The sequence below is a fragment of the Gymnodraco acuticeps genome, unplaced genomic scaffold, assembly GCF_902827175.1.
Source record: "Gymnodraco acuticeps unplaced genomic scaffold, fGymAcu1.1, whole genome shotgun sequence".
Classification (NCBI taxonomy): Eukaryota; Metazoa; Chordata; class Actinopteri; order Perciformes; family Bathydraconidae; genus Gymnodraco; species Gymnodraco acuticeps.
The window spans coordinates 67,846-89,644 of record NW_022989961.1 but is presented as its reverse complement, the minus strand read 5'-3'; the positions used below and the strand labels follow the sequence as shown (position 1 = coordinate 89,644).

Genomic DNA, 21,799 nt, shown 5'->3' with positions numbered 1-21,799 from the left:
TGTTGTAGTTGTAGCCCCCTTGCCAGCGATTCTCTCTCTAGTTTAGCATACTCAGCCCGACTCAGCCTGGTTGTTCCTGGCCCTAGAGCCACGATTTTATGGGGCCAGAAAAAACTGTGAATTAGGACCCGCTAGCCGGTACTAGGCCAAGTGGAAGCGCAAACCAAAAACGGGCCCCGCACGGCTCGGTACGTTTAAAGCGAGCTCCGCGCTGCACTGGAAACACGCCATTACATCACCAGAAGTCCTAATTTAAGGGGTCATTTCTTCCCAAAAAATTTTTTTACTCACTATATCAACAGCTCCACCAAAAATATTTTCCATCAGCCGCCACTGCTTATAGTCATTGAACCACACCATATGAGCGCACGATTTAAAGTCTCTAGATTCGCTCAAGGTAGTCCGCTGTACAGAGAACTGTAGTTTCCCCACAGCAGACGCACATTAACAACAACTGCTGGCGCATCATAAATATGTTGGATAGTGTCAGTGCAGCCGGATTGTCAAAGCACCACAGTCTCATTTCCTAAGTCCTTTTGAACTATCGTTCACTTTTCCTTAACCCAGTGACGTTTCACACAGAGGTCAAGGAATAGTGGATAGAGAGACGATAGGAGCTGATTTTTGGGTCTACCATCCCTGTACACACGGCAACTCTCTAGTAATGGCTTCTACTAGAAGGCCACTGGCAGACCTTCAGCGGGATGCGGCTAACCAGATTGAAAAGTGTAAGTATCTTATATATAGGTAGACCTTAACATAAAATACTTACAGTTTTTTTTAAGCGGAGTTCATAAAATGTATACATTTAATTGATTTATTTATACTTATGTCAGGTTGCGTCCTCCATATTTACTAGCAGCTAAACTAGTGAATTTGCCTATTTGAAGTACTTGTTTTCTGTTTGTTGGCTATACGGCTTGTAGGTTACTATATGTATATGTTCACAGAGAAACCAGTTTAAAACATTGTCAGAAGTGGGATTTGAACCCACGCCTCCATTCGGAGACCAGAAGTCCCATTTCACAGGAAGGAGTGATACCTTGAGTCTGGCGCCTTAGACCGCTCGGCCATCCTGACAGCTGGGAGAAAAGTTTCATTCTAGGTATTTGTACAACGAGAGAAAGTAATCTTAGTTATTTAACGTTTAAAACGTTTCCTTTTTGTAATTTCCTTTCCACAGACTTATTGACTACTCACATTTGTGGGTTTTATGGCACCTTTAATTTGACCTACAAAGATGTCCAACCTCTTTTTTCCACACGCATTGCTTATCGGCAATAGATTTATTTCAGATGCACAATGGAGGACGGAACATGACAGACGTATAGATAAATAAATACATGCATACAAAATATATGAATATATACAGGAAAAAATGTATAAAATCATAAATACATGTTCAAATCAATACAGAATGAATACATGTGGAAATAAATACAGGAATAAAAAAATACAATAATAAATAAATGCATAAATAAATAAATGAATGTATAAATAATACCAAGATTTAGAATAAAACAGAACACACATTTTTATATATTTTTAATGTATTTCTACATTTATGTTCATTTATATTGATTTATTAAGAGGTAGGCGGTCCTAACCTCAGTCAGTCTGAAGCAGGATTGGTTAATGTTGGAGCCAGGCAGAAGCAAGCGATCCGTAGCGAGTCATACTACATCCATTGGTTGCGGTGGAATTCTCAGTTTAGCTAAGAAAGGTTCGTAACGAAGTGAAATGACCTGTAAGTATCCAAGTCGCAGCCATGATAAGAGCTGTTTGAATTCTCTAGTCTAGATGATAGGAAAGGAGCTTTGAAACTTCCTTTATAACCTCCTTTAGTTTATAGGAAACACTGGACCTTTCTTTACGAAAGGAAAGGAGAAAATGCTGTCCCACAATACCTTGTGGCCGCAACATTTACCGTGAAACAACATTCAGCAGTTCACGGAAACAACCGATCGTGACCGAGAAATGCATATCATGAAAGTATCGGTACTTATTGAGCATTTTACAACTTTTACTGAAATGATCAACTAAATTCAACATTTCACAGTGTAATAGGGATATACACAGTGATAGGTTAAGGCCTAACACGTTTATAATAAATACATTTGTATTTACCATGGTCTAGCATCCCTGTACACACACAGCAACTCTCTAGTAATGGCTGTCCACGTTCATAAAGCCTTCATAGAACCACACCATTGCACGGTGCAAAGTCTCTAGATGCGCTCAAAGTAGTCCGCTGTACAGAGAACTGTAGTTTCCCCACAGCAGACTCACATTAATAAAATGTTGGATAGTGTCAGTGCAGCCGGATTCTCAAAGCACCACAGTCTCTTTTCCTAAGTCCTTTTGAATTCTCCACTTTTCCTTAACCCAGTTACGTTTCACACAGAGGTCAAGGAATAGTGGATAGAGAGACAATAGGAGCTGATTTTTGGGTCTACCATCCCTGTACACACGGCAACTCTCTAGTAATGGCTTCTACTAGAAGGCCACTGGCAGACCTTCTGCGGTATGCGGCTGACCAGATTGAAAAGTGTAAGTATCTTATATATAGGTAGACCTTAACATAAAATACTTACAGTTTTTTTGAAGCGGAGCTCATAAAATGTATACATTTCATTAATTTATTTATAATTATAGTAGTTAGGTAACTAGTGAGGTTGCGTACGGCTTGTTACTATATGTATATGTTCACAGAGAAACCAGTTTAAAACTTTGTCAGAAGTGGGATTTGAACCCACGCCTCCATTCGGAGACCAGAAGTCCCATTTCACAGGAAGGAGTGATACCTTGAGTCTGGCGCCCTTAGACCGCTCGGCCATCCTGACAGCTGGGAGTAAAGTTTCATTCTAGCTATTTCTACAACTAGAGAAAGTAATCTTAGTTATTTAACGTTTACAACTTTTCCTTTTGTAATTTCCTTTCCACAGACTTATTGACAACTCACATTTGTGTGTTTTATGGCGCCTTTAATTTGAACTACAAAGATGTCCAACTTCTTTTTTCCACACGCATTGCTTATCGGCAATAGATTTATTTCAGACGCACAATGGAGGACGGAACATGACACACTTATAGATAAATAAATACATGCATACAAAATATATGAATATATACAGGAAAAAATGTATAAAATCATAAATACATGTTCAAATCAATACAGAATGAATTCATGTGGAAATAAATACAGGAATAAAAAAATACAATAATAAATAAATGCATAAATAAATAAATGAATGTATAAATAATACCAAGATTTAGAATAAAACAGAACACACATTTTTATTTATTTTTAATGTATTTCTACATTTATGTTCACTTATATTGATTTATTAAGAGGTAGGCGGTCCTAACCTCAGTCAGTCTGAAGCAGGATTGGTTAATGTTGGAGCCAGGCAGAAGCAAGCGATCCGTAGCGAGTCATACTACATCCATTGGTTGCGGTGGAATTCTCAGTTTAGCTAAGAAAGGTTCGTAACGAAGTGAAATGACCTGTAAGTATCCAAGTCGCAGCCATGATAAGAGCTGTTTGAATTCTCTAGTCTAGATGATAGGAAAGGAGCTTTGAAACTTCCTTTATAACCTCCTTTAGTTTATAGGAAACACTGGACCTTTCTTTACGAAAGGAAAGGAGAAAATGCTGTCCCACAATACCTTGTGGCCGCAACATTTACCGTGAAACAACATTCAGCAGTTCACGGAAACAACCGATCGTGACCGAGAAATGCATATCATGAAAGTATCGGTACTTATTGAGCATTTTACAACTTTTTACTGAAATGATCAAACTAAATTCAACATTTCACAGTGTAATAGGGATATACACAGTGATAGGTTAAGGCCTAACACGTTTATAATAAATACATTTGTATTTACCATGGTCTAGCATCCCTGTACACACACAGCAACTCTCTAGTAATGGCTGTCCACGTTCATAAAGCCTTCATAGAACCACACCATTGCACGGTGCAAAGTCTCTAGATGCGCTCAAAGTAGTCCGCTGTACAGAGAACTGTAGTTTCCCCACAGCAGACTCACATTAATAAAATGTTGGATAGTGTCAGTGCAGCCGGATTTTCAAAGCACCACAGTCTCTTTTCCTAAGTCCTTTTGAATTCTCCACTTTCCTTAACCCAGTTACGTTTCACACAGAGGTCAAGGAATAGTGGATAGAGAGACGATAGGAGCTGATTTTTGGGTCTACCATCCCTGTACACACGGCAACTCTCTAGTAATGGCTTCTACTAGAAGGCCACTGGCAGACCTTCTGCGGTATGCGGCTGACCAGATTGAAAAGTGTAAGTATCTTATATATAGGTAGACCTTAACATAAAATACTTACAGTTTTTTTTGAAGCGGAGCTCATAAAATGTATACATTTAATTGATTTATTTATTATTATAGTAGTTAGGTAACTAGTGAGGTTGCGTACGGCTTGTTACTATATGTATATGTTCACAGAGAAACCAGTTTAAAACTTTGTCAGAAGTGGGATTTGAACCCACGCCTCCATTCGGAGACCAGAAGTCCCATTTCACAGGAAGGAGTGATACCTTGAGTCTGGCGCCTTAGACCGCTCGGCCATCCTGACAGCTGGGAGTAAAGTTTCATTCTAGGTATTTGTACAACGAGAGAAAGTAATCTTAGTTATTTAACGTTTAAAACGTTTCCTTTTTGTAATTTCCTTTCCACAGACTTATTGACTACTCACATTTGTGGGTTTTATGGCACCTTTAATTTGACCTACAAAGATGTCCAACCTCTTTTTTCCACACGCATTGCTTATCGGCAATAGATTTATTTCAGATGCACAATGGAGGACGGAACATGACAGACGTATAGATAAATAAATACATGCATACAAAATATATGAATATATACAGGAAAAAATGTATAAAATCATAAATACATGTTCAAATCAATACAGAATGAATACATGTGGAAATAAATACAGGAATAAAAAAATACAATAATAAATAAATGCATAAATAAATAAATGAATGTATAAATAATACCAAGATTTAGAATAAAACAGAACACACATTTTTATATATTTTTAATGTATTTCTACATTTATGTTCATTTATATTGATTTATTAAGAGGTAGGCGGTCCTAACCTCAGTCAGTCTGAAGCAGGATTGGTTAATGTTGGAGCCAGGCAGAAGCAAGCGATCCGTAGCGAGTCATACTACATCCATTGGTTGCGGTGGAATTCTCAGTTTAGCTAAGAAAGGTTCGTAACGAAGTGAAATGACCTGTAAGTATCCAAGTCGCAGCCATGATAAGAGCTGTTTGAATTCTCTAGTCTAGATGATAGGAAAGGAGCTTTGAAACTTCCTTTATAACCTCCTTTAGTTTATAGGAAACACTGGACCTTTCTTTACGAAAGGAAAGGAGAAAATGCTGTCCCACAATACCTTGTGGCCGCAACATTTACCGTGAAACAACATTCAGCAGTTCACGGAAACAACCGATCGTGACCGAGAAATGCATATCATGAAAGTATCGGTACTTATTGAGCATTTTACAACTTTTTACTGAAATGATCAACTAAATTCAACATTTCACAGTGTAATAGGGATATACACAGTGATAGGTTAAGGCCTAACACGTTTATAATAAATACATTTGTATTTACCATGGTCTAGCATCCCTGTACACACACAGCAACTCTCTAGTAATGGCTGTCCACGTTCATAAAGCCTTCATAGAACCACACCATTGCACGGTGCAAAGTCTCTAGATGCGCTCAAAGTAGTCCGCTGTACAGAGAACTGTAGTTTCCCCACAGCAGACTCACATTAATAAAATGTTGGATAGTGTCAGTGCAGCCGGATTCTCAAAGCACCCACAGTCTCTTTTCCTAAGTCCTTTTGAATTCTCCACTTTTCCTTAACCCAGTTACGTTTCACACAGAGGTCAAGGAATAGTGGATAGAGAGACAATAGGAGCTGATTTTTGGGTCTACCATCCCTGTACACACGGCAACTCTCTAGTAATGGCTTCTACTAGAAGGCCACTGGCAGACCTTCTGCGGTATGCGGCTGACCAGATTGAAAAGTGTAAGTATCTTATATATAGGTAGACCTTAACATAAAATACTTACAGTTTTTTTGAAGCGGAGCTCATAAAATGTATACATTTCATTAATTTATTTATAATTATAGTAGTTAGGTAACTAGTGAGGTTGCGTACGGCTTGTTACTATATGTATATGTTCACAGAGAAACCAGTTTAAAACTTTGTCAGAAGTGGGATTTGAACCCACGCCTCCATTCGGAGACCAGAAGTCCCATTTCACAGGAAGGAGTGATACCTTGAGTCTGGCGCCTTAGACCGCTCGGCCATCCTGACAGCTGGGAGTAAAGTTTCATTCTAGCTATTTCTACAACTAGAGAAAGTAATCTTAGTTATTTAACGTTTACAACTTTTCCTTTTGTAATTTCCTTTCCACAGACTTATTGACAACTCACATTTGTGTGTTTTATGGCGCCTTTAATTTGAACTACAAAGATGTCCAACTTCTTTTTTCCACACGCATTGCTTATCGGCAATAGATTTATTTCAGACGCACAATGGAGGACGGAACATGACACACTTATAGATAAATAAATACATGCATACAAAATATATGAATATATACAGGAAAAAATGTATAAAATCATAAATACATGTTCAAATCAATACAGAATGAATTCATGTGGAAATAAATACAGGAATAAAAAAATACAATAATAAATAAATGCATAAATAAATAAATGAATGTATAAATAATACCAAGATTTAGAATAAAACAGAACACACATTTTTATTTATTTTTAATGTATTTCTACATTTATGTTCACTTATATTGATTTATTAAGAGGTAGGCGGTCCTAACCTCAGTCAGTCTGAAGCAGGATTGGTTAATGTTGGAGCCAGGCAGAAGCAAGCGATCCGTAGCGAGTCATACTACATCCATTGGTTGCGGTGGAATTCTCAGTTTAGCTAAGAAAGGTTCGTAACGAAGTGAAATGACCTGTAAGTATCCAAGTCGCAGCCATGATAAGAGCTGTTTGAATTCTCTAGTCTAGATGATAGGAAAGGAGCTTTGAAACTTCCTTTATAACCTCCTTTAGTTTATAGGAAACACTGGACCTTTCTTTACGAAAGGAAAGGAGAAAATGCTGTCCCACAATACCTTGTGGCCGCAACATTTACCGTGAAACAACATTCAGCAGTTCACGGAAACAACCGATCGTGACCGAGAAATGCATATCATGAAAGTATCGGTACTTATTGAGCATTTTACAACTTTTTACTGAAATGATCAACTAAATTCAACATTTCACAGTGTAATAGGGATATACACAGTGATAGGTTAAGGCCTAACACGTTTATAATAAATACATTTGTATTTACCATGGTCTAGCATCCCTGTACACACACAGCAACTCTCTAGTAATGGCTGTCCACGTTCATAAAGCCTTCATAGAACCACACCATTGCACGGTGCAAAGTCTCTAGATGCGCTCAAAGTAGTCCGCTGTACAGAGAACTGTAGTTTCCCCACAGCAGACTCACATTAATAAAATGTTGGATAGTGTCAGTGCAGCCGGATTTTCAAAGCACCACAGTCTCTTTTCCTAAGTCCTTTTGAATTCTCCACTTTTCCTTAACCCAGTTACGTTTCACACAGAGGTCAAGGAATAGTGGATAGAGAGACGATAGGAGCTGATTTTTGGGTCTACCATCCCTGTACACACGGCAACTCTCTAGTAATGGCTTCTACTAGAAGGCCACTGGCAGACCTTCTGCGGTATGCGGCTGACCAGATTGAAAAGTGTAAGTATCTTATATATAGGTAGACCTTAACATAAAATACTTACAGTTTTTTTGAAGCGGAGCTCATAAAATGTATACATTTAATTGATTTATTTATAATTATAGTAGTTAGGTAACTAGTGAGGTTGCGTACGGCTTGTTACTATATGTATATGTTCACAGAGAAACCAGTTTAAAACTTTGTCAGAAGTGGGATTTGAACCCACGCCTCCATTCGGAGACCAGAAGTCCCATTTCACAGGAAGGAGTGATACCTTGAGTCTGGCGCCTTAGACCGCTCGGCCATCCTGACAGCTGGGTGTAAAGTTTCATTCTAGGTATTTCTACAACTACAGAAAGTCATCTTAGTTATTTAACGTTTACAACTTTTCCTTTTGTAATTTCCTTTCCACAGACTTATTGACAACTCACATTTGTGGGTTTTATGGCACCTTTAATTTGACCTACAAAGATGTCCAACTTAATTTTTCCACACGCATTGCTTATCGGCAATAGATTTATTTCAGACGCACAATGGAGGACGGAACATGACACACTTATAGATAAATAAATACATGCATACAAAATATATGAATATATACAGGAAAAAATGTATAAAATCATAAATACATGTTCAAATCAATACAGAATGAATTCATGTGGAAATAAATACAAGAATAAAAAAATACAATAATAAATAAATGCATAAATAAATAAATGAATGTATAAATAATACCAAGATTTAGAATAAAACAGAACACACATTTTTATATATTTTTAATGTATTTCTACATTTATGTTCATTTATATTGATTTATTAAGAGGTAGGCGGTCCTAACCTCAGTCAGTCTGAAGCAGGATTGGTTAATGTTGGAGCCAGGCAGAAGCAAGCGATCCGTAGCGAGTCATACTACATCCATTGGTTGCGGTGGAATTCTCAGTTTAGCTAAGAAAGGTTCGTAACGAAGTGAAATGACCTGTAAGTATCCAAGTCGCAGCCATGATAAGAGCTGTTCGAATTCTCTAGTCTAGATGATAGGAAAGGAGCTTTGAAACTTCCTTTATAACCTCCTTTAGTTTATAGGAAACACTGGACCTTTCTTACGAAAGGAAAGGAGAAAATGCTGTCCCACAATACCTTGTGGCCGCAACATTTACCGTGAAACAACATTCAGCAGTTCACGGAAACAACCGATCGTGACCGAGAAATGCATATCATGAAAGTATCGGTACTTATTGAGCATTTTACAACTTTTTACAGAAATGATCAACTAAATTCAACATTTCACAGTGTAATAGGGATCTACACAGTGATAGGTTAAGGCCTAACACGTTTATAATAAATACATTTGTATTTACCATGGTCTAGCATCCCTGCACACACACAGCAACTCTCTAGTAATGGCTGTCCACGTTCATAAAGCCTTCATAGAACCACACCATTGCACGGTGCAAAGTCTCTAGATGCGCTCAAAGTAGTCCGCTGTACAGAGAACTGTAGTTTCCCCACAGCAGACTCACATTAATAAAATGTTGGATAGTGTCAGTGCAGCCGGATTCTCAAAGCACCACAGTCTCTTTTCCTAAGTCCTTTTGAATTCTCCACTTTTCCTTAACCCAGTTACGTTTCACACAGAGGTCAAGGAATAGTGGATAGAGAGACAATAGGAGCTGATTTTTGGGTCTACCATCCCTGTACACACGGCAACTCTCTAGTAATGGCTTCTACTAGAAGGCCACTGGCAGACCTTCAGCGGGATGCGGCTAACCAGATTGAAAAGTGTAAGTATCTTATATATAGGTAGACCTTAACATAAAATACTTACAGTTTTTTTTAAGCGGAGTTCATAAAATGTATACATTTAATTGATTTATTTATACTTATGTCAGGTTGCGTCCTCCATATTTACTAGCAGCTAAACTAGTGAATTTGCCTATTTGAAGTACTTGTTTTCTGTTTGTTGGCTATACGGCTTGTAGGTTACTATATGTATATGTTCACAGAGAAACCAGTTTAAAACTTTGTCAGAAGTGGGATTTGAACCCACGCCTCCATTCGGAGACCAGAAGTCCCATTTCACAGGAAGGAGTGATACCTTGAGTCTGGCGCCTTAGACCGCTCGGCCATCCTGACAGCTTGGAGTAAAGTTTCATTCTAGGTATTTGTACAACGAGAGAAAGTAATCTTAGTTATTTAACGTTTACAACTTTTCCTTTTGTAATTTCCTTTCCACAGACTTATTGACTACTCACATTTGTGTGTTTTATGGCGCCTTTAATTTGACCTACTAAGATGTCCAACCTTTTTTTTTCCACACGCATTGCTTATCGGCAATATATTTATTTCAAAAGTACAATGGAGGACGGAACATGACAAATGTATAGATAAATAAATAAATGCATAACAAATATATCAATATATACAGGATTACATTAATAAAATAATAAATACATACAGAAATGAATACATGTGGAAATAAATACAGGATTTAATAAATACAAGAATAAATAAATGCATAAATACATTTTGAAATAAATAAATGATTGTATGAATAATAAAAAAAATTGAGAATAAAACAGAACACACATTTAAATATTTTTTTAACGTATTTCTACATTTATGTTCATTTACATTCATTTATTAACTAACCTTAGTCAGTCTGAAGCAGGATTGGTTAATGTTGGAGCCAGGCAGAAGCAAGCGATCCGTAGCGAGTTATACTACATCCATTGGTTGCGATGGAATTCTCAGTTTAGCTAAGAAAGGTTCGTAACGAAGTGCTGTAATATATACGCTTTTCAGCATACAATATTAATTCAAGTGAAGTACAGTGCAAATATCCCTTACATCCCTTCACAGAACTAAAGTATGCTTTTAAAAAAGGTTTAATGAGATGATGGAATCAAAGATGAACTGTATAACATAAAAAGTCACACATGCTGAAAACCCAACCCCAGCAGGGGGGGTCAGGGGGGAATTTTCCCCCAGGAGATTTATACTAACATATAAACTACGCATTCTGGTACACTCTGAGAAGAAAATAAATACATCTATTACTACCCGACATATTAATAATAATGTATGCCATTGTTTGTTTTTCACTTTGTTATGACTGCTTCCTTCTCCTCCTCACAGAGAGAAGAGCAAAGAGGAGATAGTTTGTGTGAATTACTACTAAATTGTGGGTAAGGGTAGATAGCTCCCATTGTTCTGTGACCTGTCAATCATCAAACCGGGGGTCATATTTCATTACGTGTTCATTTCTATTTGAAGTTGTACCCATGGATGTATAAAGAATAGTTATACCGCAAAGTTATTCTCCGTGGGGACTTCCGGCAACAATCTTGATTCTGATTGGCCAGAAGACTCGAAAAAAAAATGTTTTATTGAGAAGATGATCACTACGTGACAGAAGTTTCAAAACCGTTTATGGTCTCCGGTACTTCCAGTCCAACACCTACTGCATGCACAGCGTTAGAAAATCGGGCCTTCAAAATAAAAGTTTGAATTTTTTTTATTAAACTTATTTTTTTTCTTCACTGACATCTGCGACCCACTCGAAGGGGGTCCGCGACCCACCAGTTGAGAACCACTGCTCTAGATGATAGGAAAGGAGCTTTGAAACTTCCTTTATAACCTCCTTTAGTTTAGGAAACACTGGATCTTGCTTTACAAAAGGAAAGGAAAAAATGATTTCCCACAATACCTTGTGGCCGCAACATTTACAGTTCACGGAAACAACCTATCGTGACCGAGAAATGCGTATCATGAAAGTTACGGTGCTTATTGAGTATTTTACAACTTATGCTGTAGCTTGTAGACCTTCCGCGGGATGCGGACCAGATTGAAAAGTGTAAGTATCTTATATTTAGGTAGACCTTAAAGTCTGATGAATGAATGATCACACTCCTGTAACCAATCCTGCTTCAGACTGAGGTTAGGACCGCCCACCTCATTAGCATATTGACACAGAAATACATAAATAAATGTAAGTGAACGTAAATGTAGAAATATATTAAAGATTTATAATAATGTGTGTTGTGTTTAATTCTCAAGTTGTATGTATTTATACATTCATTTATTTCCATCTTTATTTATGCATTTATTTATTATAATTGTATTTATTTGTGTATTTATTTCCACATTTATTTATGTATTTATTTCCACATGTATTTATTCCTGTATTCATTTATTCCTGTATTTATTTCCGTATTTATTCCTTACATTTATTTATTTATACTTGTTGTTATGTCATGTTCCGTCCTCCATAAAAGGTTCAAGGTTCCGAAACAACATATCTGAAGATCTAGGATTAATACACCATAAAATGTCTCAGCCCAACGTGGGGCTCGAACCCACGACCCTGAGATTAAGAGTCTCATGCTCTACCGACTGAGCTAGCCGGGCTATTCATGGCATGTAGTGGGCGGCAACTTTTTCCTCTCCAGAGGCCTGTACTACAAAGCAGAATTTTCGCTTAGCCGGTTAACTTCCGGGAAAACTCGGGGTTTCCGGTCCTACGACGCTGGTTCACTTCCACCAAGGCTAGATCTCCATGGTAACTTATGCTGAGCGGCTAACCTGCCCCGGACCAGGGGCCTAAACTACGAATCTAGTTCAACATATCCTGGATATGTTTTGAGTTATCCGGTTGACTTAATCCAAAATAAACCCGCTCTCGCTAAACTGTCCTACGACGCTGGCTATCAACTCGATCGCTCAAGCCAGCCGTGTCCTATCTAGTTAGGTGCGCGTTCACATGAAAGGGGTGGTATCTCTGGAGCATTCGACCAATCACAAACATGGAGAAGCGTACTGACAGCGCAGCGTCATACTTCCTGAAGAAAAAGTCAACTATAATATTAGTCAAATATGAAGAAGTTAAACTTTAAACATCCATGACTTAAACACTTTATCCAGGATCAAAGCCACATAGCTGCACCTGCAAGGTGAATACAGCTGGGAACAGAAAAAGTGTTTGAATGCGTACATTAACAGGTTTATGATATCACTGCCCCGTCTAAAACACGATCTGACTTTAATTACATTTGACTCGAGTGTTTCCTCAACTTAATGTGTTGCTTAAAATAATACTTCTGCATACAGTATGTGACACTGTGAGTGTTGCACGGCCAGATACGGCTCAGCTGACTCAGATAAGGAAATATATGATACATTATGATGTGATATTAATGATAATGGGACACATCGATTTTATTAAGCTTTCTTAACGCTAATGTTATAATAGTCAGATTGCTCTGAAGATGGAAGGTGATATTCTATTAATGTTCACGTTCACACAGTCGGTGATTTTTGCCGGCCGTCTTTCCTGCAACGGCAGCTTTTCTGTTGGTCAGCAGGCAGTGCTTTCACTGAGTTGAGCTCTTAGCCTGCAACCTAACCTGGTCCCGACCAGGTTAGCCGCTAAGCATAAGTTACCATGGAGATCTAGCCTGCTAAAAAGAGAACCAGCGTCGTAGGACCGGAAACCCAGAGTTTTCCCTGAAGTTACCTCGCTAAGCGAAAATCCTGCTTTGTAGTACAGGCCTCAGCTTCGTAGTACAGGCCTCTGGAGTGATAGTATTTGTAAATTTACTAAATTATAGTAATAATAATAATAATAATAATAATAATAATATTGATGACCTCTTTTAAGGAGCCATACAAGGAAAACCTAGCCTGCAGGTAAAACACATTAAATTATTATTCAATTTAGACTTCATCAGTGACTTGCAAACTGAAATGTAAGGCAGTGACAGAGAATGGAGGATGCTGTTCATAACAAGAACAAGGCCTATACCAACCCCAAAAGCAACATTTGGTTTGAGAAAATAATTGTTTTCAGTCAAAGACAGATCACACATCAGAGTAATTCTGTTTTATATGTTCTCATGATTTTATTCAGTCTGTGTGCAATCGAAACAAAATAAGAGGTACCGGTATCGCTAAACAAAAGAGATGTACCCTCCAGGTAAAATACTGGATTTGAACCCTCGCCCCCATGTGGAGATCAGAAGTCACTTTGCTCAGGAAGGCTGCCATGTTGAATCAATGCTGGCTTTGGTTGCATTACCCAGCGATTCCCTCATTACTCACTGACCCTAGATCTCTCAGTCCCTATCAGAGGTTGGGTCTTAGCAGCTAGCAGAGAAGTTTTCTCTGAAAGCAATAAAAGTGAGAGGAATGCGCAGACGGAGGAGGAACTGAAGATAAGGAAGCTGTCCTCAGTGTTGCTGGATCTTCATCCCACGTACAGGTCAGTAATTCATTTACTTTACAAACCACTTATTGGAGAAAATAATGTATGCAAAAAGCAAACATACAAAACCAACAAGCAACACGTGTAATGCCTTCAAAGCACAACTAAAAGCTTTCATTATTAAGCCTGAAAACATGTGATAGAGGCTGAGAGTGTTTGAAGTCGAGCTGCTGTTTGTTTTGGTCTCCGCTCTCCCTCTCTCTGTTTTCTCTTTCTCTCCATCACACTCTTTCTTTTCTTTGCAGTCACGTGTGATGAGATGTGTGATGATTGAAACCACATCGACCCAGAGCCAACGCAAGCCCCCTACTTCCTCTGCAGTCACTCAGTGTTTTATTTCTCCTCCTGTGTCCTGGTCCTCCATTAGGGATGTACATTATGGACATGCCCCAACAGAACCTCAAGGACGTCTGTGTTTCTGGTGTAATCACAATCAGAATAGCTTTATTACACAGAGGGGACATTTACGAAAAACGACTCAGTGTGAGTAACAGCTGCTGTAAACCACCATTATCAGCAGATCTTATCGTAATGAATCTCTGCAGAGGAAGGTGGTGTGTGTGTGCATGCATATGGGAGGGAACCAACTCCAAACATAAAAATAAACGTTAAAACAATTTCAAAAGACATCCGTACATAGATGAACATACTGAGTTGTTACCCTGATTGGTGTGCTCTATTAGTGCCCTTTTATTTTGTATATGTTATGAAACAAGTATCAAAGTCTCCAACACATCTCTTATTGACATGATTAGCAATTGTCACTTAATTGACACTGCACTTTACATAATTAAACGCACAACATGAGTACACTGATTATAAATTAAGTGTGCTATAGCCTACAAATTAGCATAAAATAATACGGGTTAAACTTTTTTGAGACAAAGGTCGGCTCAGGGTCGAGGTTCAAGGTCTAAAGCTGGGCAGCTCTGTTGAACAGGTGTTCTAGTTGTGTGTTTGCACTTTATTGTTCTCATACTGCCTGTGCTGCAGCACTTCTTTCCACCCTCTGTCTGAAACCAGAGCCCAGTCTGCTCTGATTGGTTAGCTGGCCGGCTCTGTTGCGTCAATCGTTTAGAGCTGTCCCGCCCCTTAGCCTATCACGTAACATGTGTTGGAGCATGAGCCAATAGAAGCACAGAGTGTTACAGAGTGATGTCACTATGTTCCTGAATCAAACAAAGGAGTCCAATGGAGGCGTTTCAGGGGGGAGTGGGAGAGAAACTCCCTCTGGGATAACAAGGATTTTACAGAAAACGACATAACACACTACAGGAGAGGGAAAACCCCAAGCCAATTTAAATCATTCCTCACCAGAATCTGTTTAGTTCAACCGTCCACACTATTCATTTGAGTCCATGCTATTGGAAATAGTGTGATTTTGGATAAAGTTGTTGGACATTTAAGACAATAGTAATGGTATGGCTTCTCTCTGTGTGTGTGTGAAGAACTGGGACAGGATGAGGCCCTGGGCTGTGGAATAATGTCATTATTGTGGGCGGATAGGAAAATAAAGCACTAAGTGACAAGATAAGAAGACGATTTTAGAGAGGGCGAGAGAGAGAATCCAAGTGAGGCAAAAGGAAGGAGGGGAGGGAGAGGTCGGAAAAAAGTAAGGAAATGAAAGAAAAGGGAAGATGCTCTAACCTCATTGTCTCATGAAAAGCTGAAAACGTTCACCTCTTAAAAGTGTATAAAGATCCTTCAAAAGAAACAATATGTGAGAGAAAAATCAGATTAAAATGTATAATTCACGTCCTCACTGAGGCTATACAACCTGTGAGGAGGGGTCCCAGGTCAAAAGGAAGCAGCTCTCACATTTGACTGAGATATAGAAATGACAGACAGAATCCTTTCACAATAAAAGATAAATCCATTTTTTATTCCATTCTCTCATTCTCAATCTCCAACAGAGTCCCAGCCATCACCGTTTCATTACATATTCAGTATAAAACAAAATACTGGATTTACAACAGAAGCTCATATCTGATGGAGTTTCATTCCAAAATAAGTTATTGAAGATTTTAGCAAATTCAAACTGGTGACATTTAAGGAACCTGCGGCAAACACTGAGACTTCCGTATTAAGGATATTTTTGAATGAAACTCCTCATTTACACCCATGTGACTCTCAGCCTTTTTAAATACACAGCTTAAACGCTTCTTCAGAGCCTCACAAAGGTGTAAACTCAGAATTGCGTATGCATTTTAAATCCCCATCTTTAGGCTTTGTCTCCACCAGGTATTTCTTTTATGGAGCAGCGCTAAACCCGTTGCATGTGGCCTTCAGCACGACTACAGTATAGTATGAAACGAGTGGAACCTGTCTAGTGCTCGGTGATGTTAGTGTTTACATCCTGTGAAGGCTGTCAGCGTGTGGGAAACATGCGTCAGAGTGTCATTTCGGCTGTAAACAACAACAAGATAAACAATGTTCCCGGTGGACACAGAGCCTCATGTAGGTGCAACACGTCCCTAATAACAGTCTCCTGCTCTGGAACACTTCTGTGGTGACTTGCAAACACAGAAAACAACGTTTGACACATTATGTAACATACCAACCAATACATGACAACTTTTTCAATTAAACAAGATTTGTATATATATTACCAAAAGCAAAAAAATATATAGCAATTATTTTATATTCTCTACCTCCCAAGAAAAAAAAAATGCTTTGATAAGGGCAATGAAGTCTCCTCATGTTAACTCTAAAGGGATTGTCACTACACGGTAAGTGAGGGGTTTTCTGAACACAACCGACTTCCAGCATAGCTTTCTTAGGTTCAAAAGAAACTCAAACATCTACTGGTGTGTTTTAATAAAGGGAGTATTGCGAGAGTTATTGTAGTTTGTGCCTTTCATCAACAATGGTGGGAAAAAATGAAAGTGTCACGTCCCCATGATGAAAGCTCCTGTTAATTCAAATGCTCAACTCCCTAGAGATTACTGCAGAAAGAAGTTTAGACATTTCATCAGAAAAAAAGAGACATGGTAGAAATAGAAGCTTAATGTTAAAAAGATAGCAGCAAATGATGTAAAGAATCAAAGGCGGTTGAAATAAACTATTTTGTATCTGTAACCAATCAAATCACAATGTGGTAACAGCGTGTAAGTCTGGCATCAGACACAACCTGGCAAGCTTCACTCACTCTCACCCTTTTTAATCCTCCCCCCCCCCCATAAAATACATCAAGTCACAATTACAAGTCTGCTGATTGCCTGGAAAGACACAAGATGGCCGCTGTGAAGTGTCACACATGGGGGGGTGCAGTGAGGCTCCTTCTGTTTCCGAGATGTTAGGAAATGAATGTGTTAAAAGTCTCAATCATCAATTCTTATTAACTAGCATGCCAACACAGCTCTGTGTTTACTGAACATCATTCCCTCAGCCGGCACTGTTTGTTTGAAGTGAGAGCGGCTGAAGACACAGTGGAAGAATATTTTTCAGAAAGGATTTTTTATTTTTGAATCTCCTTTCTGTGCCTCTGAAAATTGAAGTGTGGGGGAAGAAAAAGTCTTCGTCCTTTTTATGTGTGTACCAGGAGATGACGGGGGCTAGCTGGAGACCCCTGATGTTTTTTATGTGTGTGTTTCCTTGATTTTCACGCTAACTAATGGACAAGCTTTTCTGTGTGTGGATAAGTGTGTGTGTGTGTGTTCATGTGTCAGCAGCTGTCCTCTAGAGCGTTCACCACTTGTTCCAGAATGTCGGGGCATCGTTCGGCGATCTGCTGCAGGACCTGATTGGCGTAGTCCTGAAGCTCCGCCCCCTCCCTCTCACACTGCTCTAACTCCGCCTCCATCTGAGAGAGAAGAAACACACACACACACGGGAGATTTAGACATGTTGTAAACCATGTGTTACCAATATTGCCAACATAATAACAAGGAATTCAAAAGAATAGCTGGACATTTTGGAGAAATACAGCCTTCTGCTTTCTTGCTCAGAGTAAGCTAGCTGGTTAGCTTATTTTAGCTTAGCCTGAGGACTGGAAATAGAGAGAAACAACTAGCTTTAATCCGTCCACAGGTACCAGAATCTGTGTATCGTGTTTAAGCTCACACATTCACAGGCTTTAACAGAGTTTAAATAGAGTTTTCCACCTTGAAAGATTTGAAGATGTTAATGTCTGTACACTTTGCTGCTGCAAATAAATAATTTCCAAATTTGGGATCAATAAAGTACCTATCCATCTAAAATCAAGATGCCATGTGGGGTTACGTAACACACTACTCTTCACATATCTCTCCTTAGAAAAGTGCATTCATTGTTTTATAATTGGGTTTTTGACAAATTAAATAAATGCAATTGATCAGTGAACTAGCGAGCTTTTCAAGGGGCTGATAGGCGGATTTAATTAGCATTAGACAGAGCTAGAAGAGCTGTTTACCCTTGTTTCCACTTTTATGCTATGCTAAGCTAACTGGCAGCAGCTTCATATTTAATGATGTGATATCTATCTTCTCATCTAATTACAGGGAAGAACACAAACAAGCCTAATCATTTCCTTAAAATGTAGAACTAGTCCTTTAAATTCCATGTTTTCATGTTGTTCCTTTAAGATGAGAAAGATGGACATAAGGAAAAGATGAAACACTTTTAAATCCAATATCAGTCAAGCACTCAAACACAGGCAGAAAGACACACTCCCCTCGTTGCCCCATGGACGATTAGACACACACACACACACACACACACACACCACACACACACACACACACACACACACACACACACACCACACACACAACACACACACACACACACACAGATCTATAATCTGAAATCTGTGCGGTTCTCTCTGCCCATACTGAGTGGAACATTTCTGTGAGACAGCGCTGATTTTCTTTTCTTTGGCTGCCGCCGAGCTGAGACGTCAAACCTAACTGACTTAATGACCAATACATCTGTATCAATAGGAGCACCACTCAAACAGTCATGTAACACAAACCCACATGTGTGTGTGTGTGTCTGTGTGTGAGGCCTGGGTTAGATATTGGCTAAATGTTTCCTCGTTAAGTCTTAACCTCTTCCCTCTGCTCTCATCTCCAGCAAATCTCTCTGGCACTTTACATTACAGTAGCTTCATCCATGTGGAACTGCTGTTAGAAATAATACTGTTAATCATCAATCCAAATGATATCTCAAATAAAGTCTCTTATCCATATATTACTGTATTTGTTATGAGTCAATTTACTTTTCATATTTTACTTTGGCAATACTGTTTGAATTGTTTGTGTGAAATTTGTAACAGAAAGATGAATTAAAAACGGTCTATGTCGATGTTTACAAGGCAGGCAGGGTCTAATTAAATATGCTATAAAGCTTGGCCCACATTACATTTATTACATACAATAAAATACCCAAACTTAATGAAAATTCAATATGACACTGAGGGAAATCCCTTTAATACTCAATATGGGACTGACTGTTCTCAATAAAGCCTTGATTTATTTATTTAAATGTAATGTTGCAGTCTAGTTTACAAAGAGTAGTCAATGCATACACAATATTACATTCAATTATATTTTTCATACAATAAAAACTGTTTTATTTACTGTAGAATTCATATTTTAATTCATATTTATGTAATTGTTTGAAATCCCCTTCTGGACTACCCTTACAGCTGTGTTGCTCACTGTACGCTGACATAAAACCTGATTAACCGTCAGATCAAGTTTTGGCACGACAAGATCTGAGAAGAATTAGTATGAAGCTCTGGCACTCCGTCCTCCCCTGTTCAAGTGTGTTTGCAATATTTTATTTCCCTATCATTAATGCCTAAACATCCTCTGGCCATTCTCCTATTTTGTTGTGCAGCAATCACACATACTGGCTTATTTCCCACATGTTTGTGCAGGTCATTTAACTTAATGACTGCGTTTTAGCTGCAATCCCCCAGAAAAACAGGGCAGTAAAGATAAGGTGGTAAGACGATTGAGAAGAGATAAACGGTTCGGTATCTGTCTGCTGTCTCCTGCTCTCTGACTCACACAGCCTTGACCTGCAGCCGGAGGACGCTCCAGAAAGGCGCTGAAAAACCCAGATTAAACGTGTCAAAGATATCTCAGACAGCATCGTGTGCACTGAAGGTGCAGAACATGAGAGACTGCCCTGCCAATGCACTTCTTAAAGTGTTTGTTTTTCCTATCGCATAACTATTGTTGCAAAACAGGTGATGATTTCTGATTGGTTGTTGGGTACTCATTCATTAAACCTGGTGGAGCGTGTGCCAAGAAGGAACCCATTACATTTTGGAGCAGATTGAAATAACGGGTTGGATATACATATTATTTTTTACTTGTGGAATCAGCATTAACAGAGCTATGTGCTGCTGGCCATCTAGTTGATCTTGCAATCTAAAGGCGCATTTCCACTACAGGGCCTCGCTTGGTATGGCTAGACCTCGTTAGGCCTTGTTTAGACTGGCTCACTTTATGCTGCGTTTCCATTACAGTTTAGTAACTGGGGTAGTAACTATAGTAACGCAGGTGTAGGCGGAGCCGTGACGTCATCTTCAATACGAAACACAAAACCAACATCAGCCGTTAGCTGTTAGCTCTCAGAGCTCACAGCTCCTCATATCTATTTAGAAACTAGACAAAAGTTAAACAAGTACAAACCACAGACTGTCTGTGTCATGGCGAATACAGTCGCTGGTTTATTTATGTCTGGAGGCCCGTTGTTGTGAGCCGGAACTACGCCAAGTGGAAACGCAACCAAAAACGGGCCGGGCACGGCACGCTTAAAGCGAGCTCCGCACTGTAGTGGAAATGCGCCATAACACATTCACCATGTGCCAAAGTGGTCATTCAAAACCACTTATTTTCTTTGCGAAATTAAATGTAAAAATATCTATTTCTACATTTCTGGTCACAGTCATGGTGCTGCCCATGGATCTATAAAGAGCACTGGATACAGCGTTGGAGGGCCGTTTATTCCTATGAAAAGTTGCTCAGTGGCGCATGAAGCAAACAATGAAGCGATTGGAGGTACAAAAGGTGCCCACATCATCCAGTAACTTATGCCCATAGAGCAGGGGTATTCAACTAAAATTCAACGAGGTCCAGTTAGTGAAAATGTCCCCATGCAAAGGTCCCGGAAACATCAAACTGTCTAACTTGCTTCATGAATTAGTGTGATATGTATTGAAGTGACCTGTAGCTTTTATCAACGTCTGCATGTCATCAACAACTGACTGCCAATCAAATAAGAAAGTACAATTCAAAAACAACATATTTATTGTCAATGAACATTGAACTATACAGATATACAGTAAATACTGTGGATATGTGTAATGTTCCTCTCGGGCTGCATTTAAAAATAAAATAGGAGAAATAAATAAAATAGCTTTTGAAAATGTGTGCATCTTAAAAGTGCTTAATTTTAGATAAATAAAATAAAGTGTAGCAGCAGCTTGAGTTTCCCTTTTTCTTTGTTAACCGTTTCACATCATGACTTAACAGTTTCAGACGATTATAGAACAATATCAGTCTTTACACATCATAACAATTGAACAGTTTTAAAGTTTCTCTTTCTTTCCCTCTTATATTGCAGACCCTCACTCACTTTTTTTAAATTCAGTGCGCGAATTGAGCTGGAGCTTGTCCTGCCAGGAGTTTGTAAATCTGGGCCGACATGGAGTCAGGGCCATTCTCATACACATGCAGGTGCTCATGGTTACAGTGATGCAAACACAGGTATGGTGAAAAAAGAGAGA

At 38.8% G+C, this 21,799-nt stretch overlaps 1 protein-coding gene and 6 non-coding genes across 7 annotated transcripts in view; all 7 read right to left on the bottom strand.

Annotated features, from left to right (window-relative positions):
• Positions 1–969: 969 nt before the first annotated feature.
• Positions 970–1,080, bottom strand: trnal-caa. The gene is made up of 2 exons: positions 1,043–1,080; positions 970–1,015 (listed from the first exon to the last, which is right to left on the bottom strand). It is a non-coding gene; the product is annotated as a tRNA-Leu (tRNA).
• A 3,415-nt stretch (positions 1,081–4,495) lies between these two features.
• Positions 4,496–4,606, bottom strand: trnal-caa. The gene is made up of 2 exons: positions 4,569–4,606; positions 4,496–4,541 (listed from the first exon to the last, which is right to left on the bottom strand). It is a non-coding gene; the product is annotated as a tRNA-Leu (tRNA).
• A 1,653-nt stretch (positions 4,607–6,259) lies between these two features.
• On the bottom strand, positions 6,260–6,370 carry trnal-caa. The gene is made up of 2 exons: positions 6,333–6,370; positions 6,260–6,305 (listed from the first exon to the last, which is right to left on the bottom strand). It is a non-coding gene; the product is annotated as a tRNA-Leu (tRNA).
• A 1,651-nt stretch (positions 6,371–8,021) lies between these two features.
• Positions 8,022–8,132, bottom strand: trnal-caa. The gene is made up of 2 exons: positions 8,095–8,132; positions 8,022–8,067 (listed from the first exon to the last, which is right to left on the bottom strand). It is a non-coding gene; the product is annotated as a tRNA-Leu (tRNA).
• A 1,710-nt stretch (positions 8,133–9,842) lies between these two features.
• Positions 9,843–9,953, bottom strand: trnal-caa. The gene is made up of 2 exons: positions 9,916–9,953; positions 9,843–9,888 (listed from the first exon to the last, which is right to left on the bottom strand). It is a non-coding gene; the product is annotated as a tRNA-Leu (tRNA).
• A 2,201-nt stretch (positions 9,954–12,154) lies between these two features.
• On the bottom strand, positions 12,155–12,227 carry trnak-cuu. Its single transcript has one exon. It is a non-coding gene; the product is annotated as a tRNA-Lys (tRNA).
• A 3,705-nt stretch (positions 12,228–15,932) lies between these two features.
• LOC117542865 (ELKS/Rab6-interacting/CAST family member 1-like) overlaps positions 15,933–21,799 on the bottom strand; it is a gene marked incomplete at its 5' end in the record, with an annotated part of 67,110 nt that continues 61,243 nt past the window's right edge. Inside the window, 1 exon segment of the mRNA XM_034210750.1 lies at positions 15,933–17,881. Coding sequence (XP_034066641.1) covers positions 17,744–17,881 — 138 coding nt within the window.